This window comes from Sardina pilchardus, chromosome 6 (assembly GCF_963854185.1).
Source record: "Sardina pilchardus chromosome 6, fSarPil1.1, whole genome shotgun sequence".
Classification (NCBI taxonomy): domain Eukaryota; kingdom Metazoa; phylum Chordata; class Actinopteri; order Clupeiformes; family Clupeidae; genus Sardina; species Sardina pilchardus.
The window spans coordinates 34,499,537-34,510,012 of record NC_084999.1 but is presented as its reverse complement, the minus strand read 5'-3'; the positions used below and the strand labels follow the sequence as shown (position 1 = coordinate 34,510,012).

At 39.8% G+C, this 10,476-nt stretch overlaps 1 protein-coding gene across 1 annotated transcript; it reads right to left on the bottom strand.

Annotated features, from left to right (window-relative positions):
* Positions 1-845: 845 nt before the first annotated feature.
* On the bottom strand, positions 846-9,293 carry LOC134082213 (allograft inflammatory factor 1-like). Its single transcript, XM_062537864.1, has 7 exons — positions 9,257-9,293; positions 8,526-8,584; positions 8,059-8,120; positions 2,164-2,230; positions 2,017-2,058; positions 1,770-1,938; positions 846-1,626 (listed from the first exon to the last, which is right to left on the bottom strand). Exons 2-7 carry the CDS (start codon positions 8,536-8,538, stop codon positions 1,539-1,541), a joined length of 441 nt encoding a protein of 146 aa, XP_062393848.1. The 5' UTR covers positions 8,539-8,584; positions 9,257-9,293; the 3' UTR covers positions 846-1,538.
* Between the last annotated feature and the right edge of the window lie 1,183 nt (positions 9,294-10,476).

Sequence of the window (10,476 nt, the reverse complement as noted above, 5' to 3'; positions counted from 1 at the left end):
CATTCTAGAATCTGTATTTAGGGAAACTCCGGTCTAAAGGCCTGTCAACAAACAAGCCACAATCCTCAATGGCAAGTACTGCGACTTCCAAGAAAATAATTGACTAGTCCTCATCAACGCCAATTGCAAAGCCAACAATATATTGCAAATAGATGTACCGCAAATCGGTACAAAATCTGACTACTGCCTATTCCTGCACACTCAATAAACATAAATAACGCTTGTCAATTTGTCTCCATCCTTACACTTGCAACTTTTGTGTATATGTAAATGAGTGTGTGCACAATGTGTGTTTGGTTTTGTGTATATGTGTGCTTCTGTGTGTTTGTATGGAGGATGTGTGTGGAGGGGGGGGGGTGTAATTAGGTGTGCATGTGTACATGCCTTTGTGTGTGCATGTGCATTATGTACTGTGTGTGTGCGTGTATGGCCTCCATGAACAGAATTCCACAAAACTTGGCATGCGTTCAGAGGATGATGATCCTACACTTCAAATTTCGAACAGTTTTGAACCTGTCAGCCAAAGATACCTGCGATTATAACGCATTGTTTTTACCTTTTCTTTTTTAACTAAATGGAAACTTTTTAACTATCCGGAAGAAGAAAAACTCTGACTAACCTATTTGACAAACGCTTTGCTACCGTGGCAGTCAATTGTTATCCTGTATAACAGCCCAGCCAAGGTTTGTAGCCAAACCTGGAACTGGGTCTCGTTGCTCTTTAGAATTGTTTAGGCTGCTTTGCTGGTTTTTTTGTTCTTTTTTCTTGTAGTATTAGTAAAGTGTTGATTTGTGTTAAAGTTTGTTTTAAAGTTTCATTTGTGTTAGCGGCGCCACTCATAGATGGTTATTACAACAATGGCATGCTATCATGCATGTCAGTATCTTTATTTTGTAAATTAGTGATCAACCATTTATACATGAGGATATCATGACTACGTTTGATTCAGAAAGCTGCAAAATAGCATGACAAAATAGCATATCCACCAGATTTTAGAGACCCCCAAAATTTCACAAAATATGCTTTTGGGGGAGCCCATATCAGTCATATCAGTGGGGGGCGGGGGCTGTACTCCCCCATAGCTCGCACACTGGCCAAAGCAACCAGACATTTTAACTAGTAATTACATTTGTCCTGTAAGTTAAGAAAATAGAGAATATATGGTGGGGTGTGATGAAGTAGTTCCACGAACAACTCTGTTTTAGTGATGAAAATGTGGAAATTATATCAGCTACTGTAAGTACCACATAACATAACATAACATAACAGTGGTATAATTAGGATAATGGACTTAACAGTTTCAGAAAGTTAATGCACCTCGAGGTGTAATGACCACTCCATTTGTCCCGAGTGGTGTGTCATCCTTAGCTTACCTGTAGCCTAACACGTTTAATAATTTGATTCATTGTCAATAATTGAATGGTTATGGACGGTTATGGGATTTGGCAGACGCTTTTGTCCAAAGCGCCCATGAGCGACATGATGTCTCAGATAATACTGAAAAAGGCCATATCCTATATTGATATTGCGTTTTGAATTTATGGCAGATCAGCAAACGTTTTGGGAGGTGGTGGGCGAGTGTCCTTGGACTCTTGTTCCTTTGCCTTTCCTTCATACATTAGAATCCTTTTGGAGACAAAAAAAAAGAATAATGAAAATGCATACAATGTCCTTACGTTCTATTTGTGTTCTGGCTGCTCATGTTGAACTCAACTGGTAGAACCACTTTTCAGTGATCATTAGTTCATCTCTATATATTGTAGACTTACAGCCTTAATATCGCATTCCTCTTCCCAAGCATCATGTTGAGGAAATCTGTGTAATTGATGGTGTCCCCAGACTCTTTATTTCCCACCACTTCAGACATCATCTTCTTTAGTTCAAGATGAGTCTTGGCAACACCCAACTTCTCCAGCATTCGTTTTAGACCCATAATGTCTGAGGGGATATGTTAAAAACTGTTGATAGTGAGTTGCAATAAGCTAACATAGCACAATTGCAGTGCTGTCTGCTTACCTATTTCTCCTTGGTCATTAAGGTCAAACTCCATGTATTTGTCTGAAAAAGGAGAGGGAGATAATAATATTTGTTTATTATATGTAGCATGTATCATTCACAGCTATTCAACTATTACATGCAGTGGGGTTTATCACTATAGCTTACGTTTGAAAGACTCCAGTTTGGACTGCAGGTCTTCCTCATCAGCATACTTAGAGTCAGTAAGGTACATCTGCAGAATGGAATGGACTATGTATTTATTAAAGTACATATCATTCAGGCCTTAAATTAGGTTAATGGATCTATTGACTGTTTATTTTAACCGCTGTGCGGTGGTCATATAGGTTTAGTCAGAGTTTTTCTTCCGGATTTTTATATGTACAGTGGGGGGACTAAGTATTTGACCCCATGCTAAAGTTGACTAAAAAGAGGAATAAATCATCTTTTTACAATTGATCTTAATGCCTTAATTTAAAAAAAATGAGTAAAAACCCAACCGCGAAGGACACCAATTTTCTTTGTGATTGAAGAATGTATCGTAAATAAATAAATGTTCTTCCTTAAATACAGGGGGCATAAGTATTTGACCCCTATGTTAAATTCCCATATGAGCAGGAGGATTTTTTTTATATGTTTTTATTTTTCAAGGCCAGCTATTTCATGGATCCAGGATACTATAAATCCTGATAAAGTTCCCTTGGCCTTTGGAATTAAAATAGCCCCACATCATCACATACCCTCCAGTTAGCCTATTAGCATGTTTAATGCTCATTGAGCTCAATGGAAATCAAACAGGCTAGTAGGCTAATCTTTAAAAAGAGAGTCGTCCTCCAGTTCAGAAGGTGGCGATAAGGCACATAGCTTGCTTGCCGCGTAAGAAGAAGAAAAGTTGCTTGGGAAAGCACACATGAGTCCGAGTGGAGTCCCGCGCATAGACAGTAAAAGAAATGGACAAACATGGGTTTTCCATTGATAATGTGCATACTGAGGAGGCGTTCTTCTCTGACCATAAACCCATTCTGTTTAATCTAAACCTACCTAACCCTCTGTCTGTAGCTAAATCCCCCAGTTGCTTTTCTAGTTATATTAATTCTCTCATTGCCTGCCATTTCTCATTCAGACCGGCCTGCAGCGTCGGCGTGAACACACAGCACACAGTGAACACACAGTGAGGTGAATCACACAACCCAGAGCAGTGAGCTGCCTGCCCAACCAGCGGCGCTCGGGGAGCAGTGAGGGGTTAGGTGCCTTGCTCAAGGGCACTTCAGCCGTGGTGGACTGGTCGGGGATCGAACCGGCAACCCTCCGGTTACAAGCCCGATGCGCTAACCAGTACACCACGGCTGCCCCACAAGAGTCCAGGCCCGTCCAAACAGGTCACTGTGCCCCCCCAAACAGAGTGCTCTGTGGATATTTTGCAGTAGCCTAAGAGTAGGCGAATTCAACTCCACTAGTGGTGAGGTCGTTGTATGAATATCCGACGAGACAATTATCCATGCGTTATGGCCGCTATGCCTCTGACATGTCAAAACGAAAGTCGACTCACGGACTGTGTCTGTGTAGGCTGAACTATTTAAAGAACTCAACTCAGCTCACAGGCTACACTTCAATACCCACTAATCCATTGTCCAAAATACTAAATGTGACGGTTTGTTCATTTGTTTGTTCGGCCAGTAGCCTAATCTTCTAGATGCCGCCAGTCTGTCATGTTGCTGCCACTCCGGCATGCTTTTTTTTGTCAGACATGCCCCTATTCCAGCATGCTGCCATCCCCACACATTATAGTAGGCCTACCGCCATTCAAACAGTCTATTTTTTTCAATTCAATATATCTTTGCGGTTCCTGCATCAAATTCCAACATCCTGAGAAACGCGGATGAGCTGTAGACTAATGACATCTGCACCCGCTATCAATAGGCTAATCCTATCAATTTCAACAATTGATATCCACAGCAGATACCCATACTCATACATTACAGTAGCCTCTTTGCACTATTATGCAGACAGTCGCTTGCCCTCAAAGCCCATCATGTATTTTACCTTGTGTCTTGATTGTGTGATGACGTTATGACCAGCAAAGTCAAACCAGCGAAACAGCAAACTCTATCTGGTCAAATTTGCTAACATATAGGCCTATCTAGTATGTTTTTTAATACATTGTTTTCATTACTGCAACTTAAAAAAAAAAAGTTAAATGGCATAGGCCATAGGCATTCTCCGATGCGTCGACCTGCCGACCTGCCGACCTGTCGTAGGCCTAAATCTTTTTTAAAAAATAAGAAGCGCTTCAATGGAGCTCTAGAAGCCAAAGTTTGGACTTTTTCATTAGAAAACAATTTAATTTGAATTATGGACTGCCTTTGAATGAAGATTGATCGGACTTTAAGTTGACAGAAGAAAGTTTCAAGAGGCTACCTGTTAAGAAACGCACGTTTGCCCCGTGGAAGTCATATAAGAGCGGTGAATTATTATTTTTTGGAAAGGATACCTTGTAGCCTACCTTGATACCTTTGCACGAAGCCTATTGTTTGTGCTCTTACTTGTCCTTTTTGACCTAGGGCTATAATTATTAATTTAATTTAATTTAATTTAATTTAATTTCGCTTATAGAGCGCCAAAACATTGCACGTCTCATGGCGCTTTACAGAGTGTTAAAGGGATAGTTCGGATTTTAAGACCCGAAGTTATATGGGTTCCCTGTCAGCAACGTTGTGCATCAGCACTGACTTACCCCCCGACAGCGTCCTGTGAGCCGAGATCCAGCCGGTTTTTGATCATTTTTGATGCTGAAGAAAGTAGTCTGGCAAGTTTCTGGGGTCACGAAAGTAAAGTGTTTTTCTTCTCAAAACCATATGCGTTCAACAGAGTGATATATTTGCACCACAAAAACGTTGTCCAGCTGTCAGTAGCGCGCAGTGATAGGAATCGCGAAAAAAAAGTAAGTGATAACGAGGTTTGAATTTTTCCTGGACAACGTTTTTGTGGTGCAAATATATCACTCTTTTGAACGCATATGGTTTTGAGAAGAAAAACACTTTACTTTCGTGACCCAGAAACTTGCCGGACTACTTTCTTCAGCATCAAAAACCGGCTGGATCTCGGCTCACAGGACGCTGTTGCGGGGTAAGTCAGTGCTGATGCACAACGTTGCTGACAGGGAACCCATATAACTTCGTGTCTTAAAATCCGAACTATCCCTTTAAACATTCAAAGAGAGCCCATGAGTAACAGGGGCAAGGAAAAACTCCCTAGAATTGGAGATACATATAGGAAGAAACCTCAGACAGATCCACGACTCAAGGGCCCAACCCATCTGCCTGGGGTCAGTTACAGTAAAGTCATTTGTAGTTTGAAAGTTACAATGACAATGAAAGTTCAAATAGTCCAGTGTAGGGAATAAATTGTCCAGTCCAGTCCAATTATTAGAGGTGATGCACCTCTATTGAAATTCATAGGCTTCTTCTAATTATTCTTGCGTGCTTTATTCAGATCGAACCGCGTAACTTAGGCTAGCATACAAACTTGATTGAGACAACCCCGCACCATCCATTCTGGGTCCAGTCCTATTTTGTTTATATGCTCCCATTATGAAATAGAATTACCTCCGCCAAGGAGGTTTTTTTTGGGGGGGGGGTCCAGAATGCAGCAGCAAGACTGTTGACTGGGTCAAAAAAAGTGGGATCATATCACACCAGTCCTTGCACTGACTGCCAGTGCATCAAAGGATCCACTTTAAAATCGTACTGATGGATTTCAAAGCCCTTAAAGGAACACTTCACCGTTTTTTTTTTCATATTAAACTGTCATTCCCTTTACTAAGACGAGTTGATACATACCTCTCACGTTTCAATGCGTGCACTCACTGGCTCTGTTGCGCGGCGCTACGGTGATAGCACTTAGCTATCACCGTAGCTATATTGTGTGGCGGAATAACATTGGGAGCACTTAGACTCAGCGCAGTAATATCTTCACTCCAAAGTGAAACTGAAAGTGCAAGAGTGAGGATATTACTGCGCCACACAATATAGTTATCCCTCTTACCTGCTTAGAAATGCACCACATTTTATTTTGTCTCACCATACTTGGTCGTGTGACTACTCGTGTAACTGTATTTTAATAGGGAAAACATGGAAGTGTTTGGTTGCTTCTAACTTCATCTCTGTTTGGATCCTAATGAATGCATTTGGCTAGCTAAGTGCTGTCACCGTAGTGCCGCGCAACAGAGCCAGTGAGTGCACGCATTGAAACGTGAGAGGTATGTATCAACTCGTCTTAGTTAAGGGAACATAGTTTAATATGAAAAAGCGGTGAGGTGTTGCTTTAATGGCCAGGCCCCATCTTACATTTCAGACCTCCTAATCCTCCACTCAGCCACTAGGTCCTTGAGATCTTGCAATCAGGGTCTTCTACACATCCACCACTCCCGATTAAAACAAAAAGGAGACCGGGCATTTGCTGTTGCAGCTCCACGTTTGTGGAACCAATTGCCACCACACACATGTGATGACCCCTCCATTTCTGCTTTTAAATCAAGGCACAAAACCCACCTTTATACCCTTGCTTTCTCTCTCCCTTAATTTTATGTTTTTGTGTTTTATGTATATTTTATTCAGTATTGTTATTTTTACTTATTATTACTTTATTTTACTTTATTTTATTTTATTTTATTTTATTTACCTTTTTATAACAATATGTACAGCACTTTGGACAGTGTTGAAAAATGGCAGGCCAATCAGCGATGAGAGGGGAATTGGCCTGCCATGGGAGGGGAAAACCAAAACTTGTAATAAACAAAATCAGCAACACCTGCAACTGTCACGAATGCTGTTGGAAAAATGCAGAAGTAAGGTCACCCACATACATTGTCTCCTGACTGTTTATACTGTTTATTGTCAGTTTGTAAAGTTTAGGCGAAGTAGGAAGTAGGAATCTCTGATCAATGTAATTGGTAAGGCTGGATCAGCGATTTCAAAGTTACTGCCTGTCGCGACTCGCGATGCAAGTGTTGCAAAGGTTTCTCATTCGAGACTTCCCAGACTGTTCATGTCATGAAAGAGTTGAGCGGGGCCATGAATATTGAAGAGGCCAAGTGAAAGCCTAGACCTCGGTCCTATAGACAATCTGTAGTTGGACATGAAATGGGTTTTTCACACCCAATCCCCTTCCAACCTGGCAGTTCTTGAGCAGTTTTGCAAAGAAAAAAGGAGTAACACTACAGTATCCAGACAGATGTGCAAGCCTAATTGAGACCTATCAACGCAGGTTCCATGCTTAAGTTCCATGCATCTAATCTACTTAATGCTGACTAGTATGGAAGGGGTGAATATGTATGCAATCACTTTCTATTTTCTATTTAATTAACATTTCTTTGTAGAAATTTGCTCAGAGGGGATTTTTGTAAAAAATATAAAATAAAAAAGGTAAAATTAAATTAAAATACTTTTATATAGGTACTGTATTTATCCAGATGAGTTGTTTGGGACTTGTTGTTGGGCTGCTTACATCTCGTGACAGTGTGTCTTCAGCTGTGTTTTATGTGCTTTTTGGTCAGTGGCATAATGATTTTTTGAAGGTGCAAGATAGCGATTTTTGGATCATGCACCAGACCACACCTGTTTTATTAACTGACACACACACCCCTGGGCAAAAAAATCACTGATTTGGATATAAGATAAGAATAATTCTTGTGTCGCGCTTTACGCCAGGTGTACAATTGGGCCCTATGTGTTATTTAGATTGCTAAAATAGGGCAATTATCATGAGGTTTCATGAATACTTTCTAACCCTTTATGAAAGTGTTTATAATGCTAAATGGATGGATTCATCAAACATGTTACGATAGTTTATACGATATGTGGAAGAAGTTCTTACATAAGTCGCCTAAGTATCATTCATATCATTATACGTTTCTCCAGACATGTTTAAAAACAATTGCCTATTAGAAAACATACCTTATATTTTGTATAATGTTAAGAATATATTGATGGAAAGATCAATATTTGCATACAATCAGATTAATGATATCAGACTGCACAATGTCACTATTAAGTGTACCCAAACCTCATTGATGGAGTTCAGTTTGTCCTCTTGTTGAGATTTGAGCATTCCATATGCTTTCCCACCTGTAAAAGTTTGAGATATACTCAGGAATATATCATACTTAGACATATATTTCTGAAGAATAAAAGCCGAAAGACCATTTATAACCATATTTGGGCAATCAATCTTTGAAATGTGGACAACTCTAAGTGAAACAATTTAAGGAAGTACAAAAAAAGTCACATCAGCGAACGTGAGAAATTAGTTTGTGTGAGCTACATAGTGTGTTACAAAATTACCTGTCATAACTAATAATAGGTTATAATGCTAAATCTGTAAATACAATATGTACATGTTATTTGTTGCATGAGTAGCATTATTTGCTTGAATACAGGGAACTTAAGGATAGAAATAAACACATGTTTCTCAGAACTCACAATCTTCATACAGAATTAAGATAAATCAAGATTGTTTTTTTAAAACAATACCTTGTTTGTCCATGTCTGTTTGTCCCACTAAAAGATATAAGTCCTGGCAGATGTGGTGCCTGATAAAAGTGAAATGAAGAGAACACTTCTAGTTCTTTTACATGAGAGTTGACAGAGGGGAAGTGTGGAGGTTAATGTTAGCTTGTGGTCAGCTGATTTCCCCTTGCACTCAAAGTGAAATTGTACTCTGAAACAGAACTGGGTGGTGACCTATGTTAGTGGAGCCTTGCTTTTATGGTCAGAAGATACACACCATTTATTAATCTCAAACTCAACCTATAGACGTTTCCATATAATCCAGGTGCATTGCTGTGTTTATGCATTTGCCCTGCCCACACCTGCCCTACACTTCCATGCGTGTTTAGTAGGCTTTATATTGTAGATTTTTAAGACTACCTTTTGGGTCCTTTTGCCATAATAGGACAGTTAAGAGTGAAAGGAAAACAGTGAGAGAAAGATGCATTAGGGAAATGACTATCGGTCTAAATCTAAATCCGGGTCCCCAAGAGTGGGATGCTGCTGCTTGTGTGAAAGCTACACTGATAGTAGACAGAGGTTGGGCGTGAGCTGCGCTCTGGTGTGCAACAGAAACGTAGGGCTCTATTTTAGTAATCTAAGTCTGAAGCACAATGCTTATACACATTTAGGGCATGTCTGAGTTCACTTTCGCTATTTCAACAGCCTTAAAAATTGTCTCTGTGTCAAGTACATAGCAAAAAAGCAACACTTACCCCAATACGACTTTGCACAAAGTTCATTTGACAACTTGTCAACTCATGTGCTTGGCAGCATAATGATCACTGCATTGGGTGTAGGCTATAGGAGCACGATTTTGCGCTTTGTGCCATGATGCACCTGGTGTAAGATAGGGTGGAAAATCAGCAGCCATCAAATCAGCTTGCCACACCTAATTGAATACAAAATCTTTGCATTACCCTTAAATACAGTGTGCGTATCTTTTGAACTAAGGTAGACATGATGCATGATCTCCATATTCAAGTATAAATAGGCCTACAAGCAATTCTGAAAGTATCATTTTTTTATCTATTCAATACATTTAAACTAGATACAATGCACAATTGATAGCAGCACCAAACAATTACTGAATTTGCAAAGAACTACATTATCCACAGGTTGTGGCAGGCCTTACTGCAATTTAAACCATAGGCCTATCCAGTTACCAATATGGGACAACTGAAACAACACAACATACAAAGCCTGTTGCTGGAAACATCCCTGTGGCAGAGGTGGAAAAGTCCAGCGTCAGAAAGTAAAATTTCTACCACATAACCATTCATTTAAACTTACTGATTCTAATTAGCACAACTATTCAGCTAGGTAGTAGCCAATTTAGTGAGATCACCTATGTTAAAGGGACACTTCCCCAATTAGCATTAAGCTTTGTATCTTTAGAAAACCAGTCATGTTTTTGAATGGTCATGCATCATTCCCTCAGTTTGCATTGAGATGGGAGAAATACGGATTTCAATGAAACCCGGACTTCCTGCTCTCAATGATGTAAAATGATGATTTTTACATCATTGAAAGCAGGAAGTCCAACATTGAAATCTGTATTTCTCCCATCTCAAGGCAAACTGAGGGAATGATGCACGGCCATTCAAAAACATGACTGATTTTTTAAAGATACGAACTAAGCTTAATGCTAATCGTTGAAGTGTCCCTTTAAGTATGTCTCCTTGTGTGGCGCAGTAATATCCTCACCCTTGCACTTTCAGTTTCACTTTTGAGTGAGGATATTACTGCGCAGAGTCTAAGTGCTCCCAATGTTATTCTGCCACATAATTATCCCTTTTACCTGCTTAGAAATGCACCACGTTTTATTTTGTCTCATCATACTTAGTCGTGTGACTACTCATGTAACTGTATTTTAATAGGAAAAACATGGAGATGTTTGTTCGCTTCTAACTTCATCTCTGTTTGGGTCCTAATG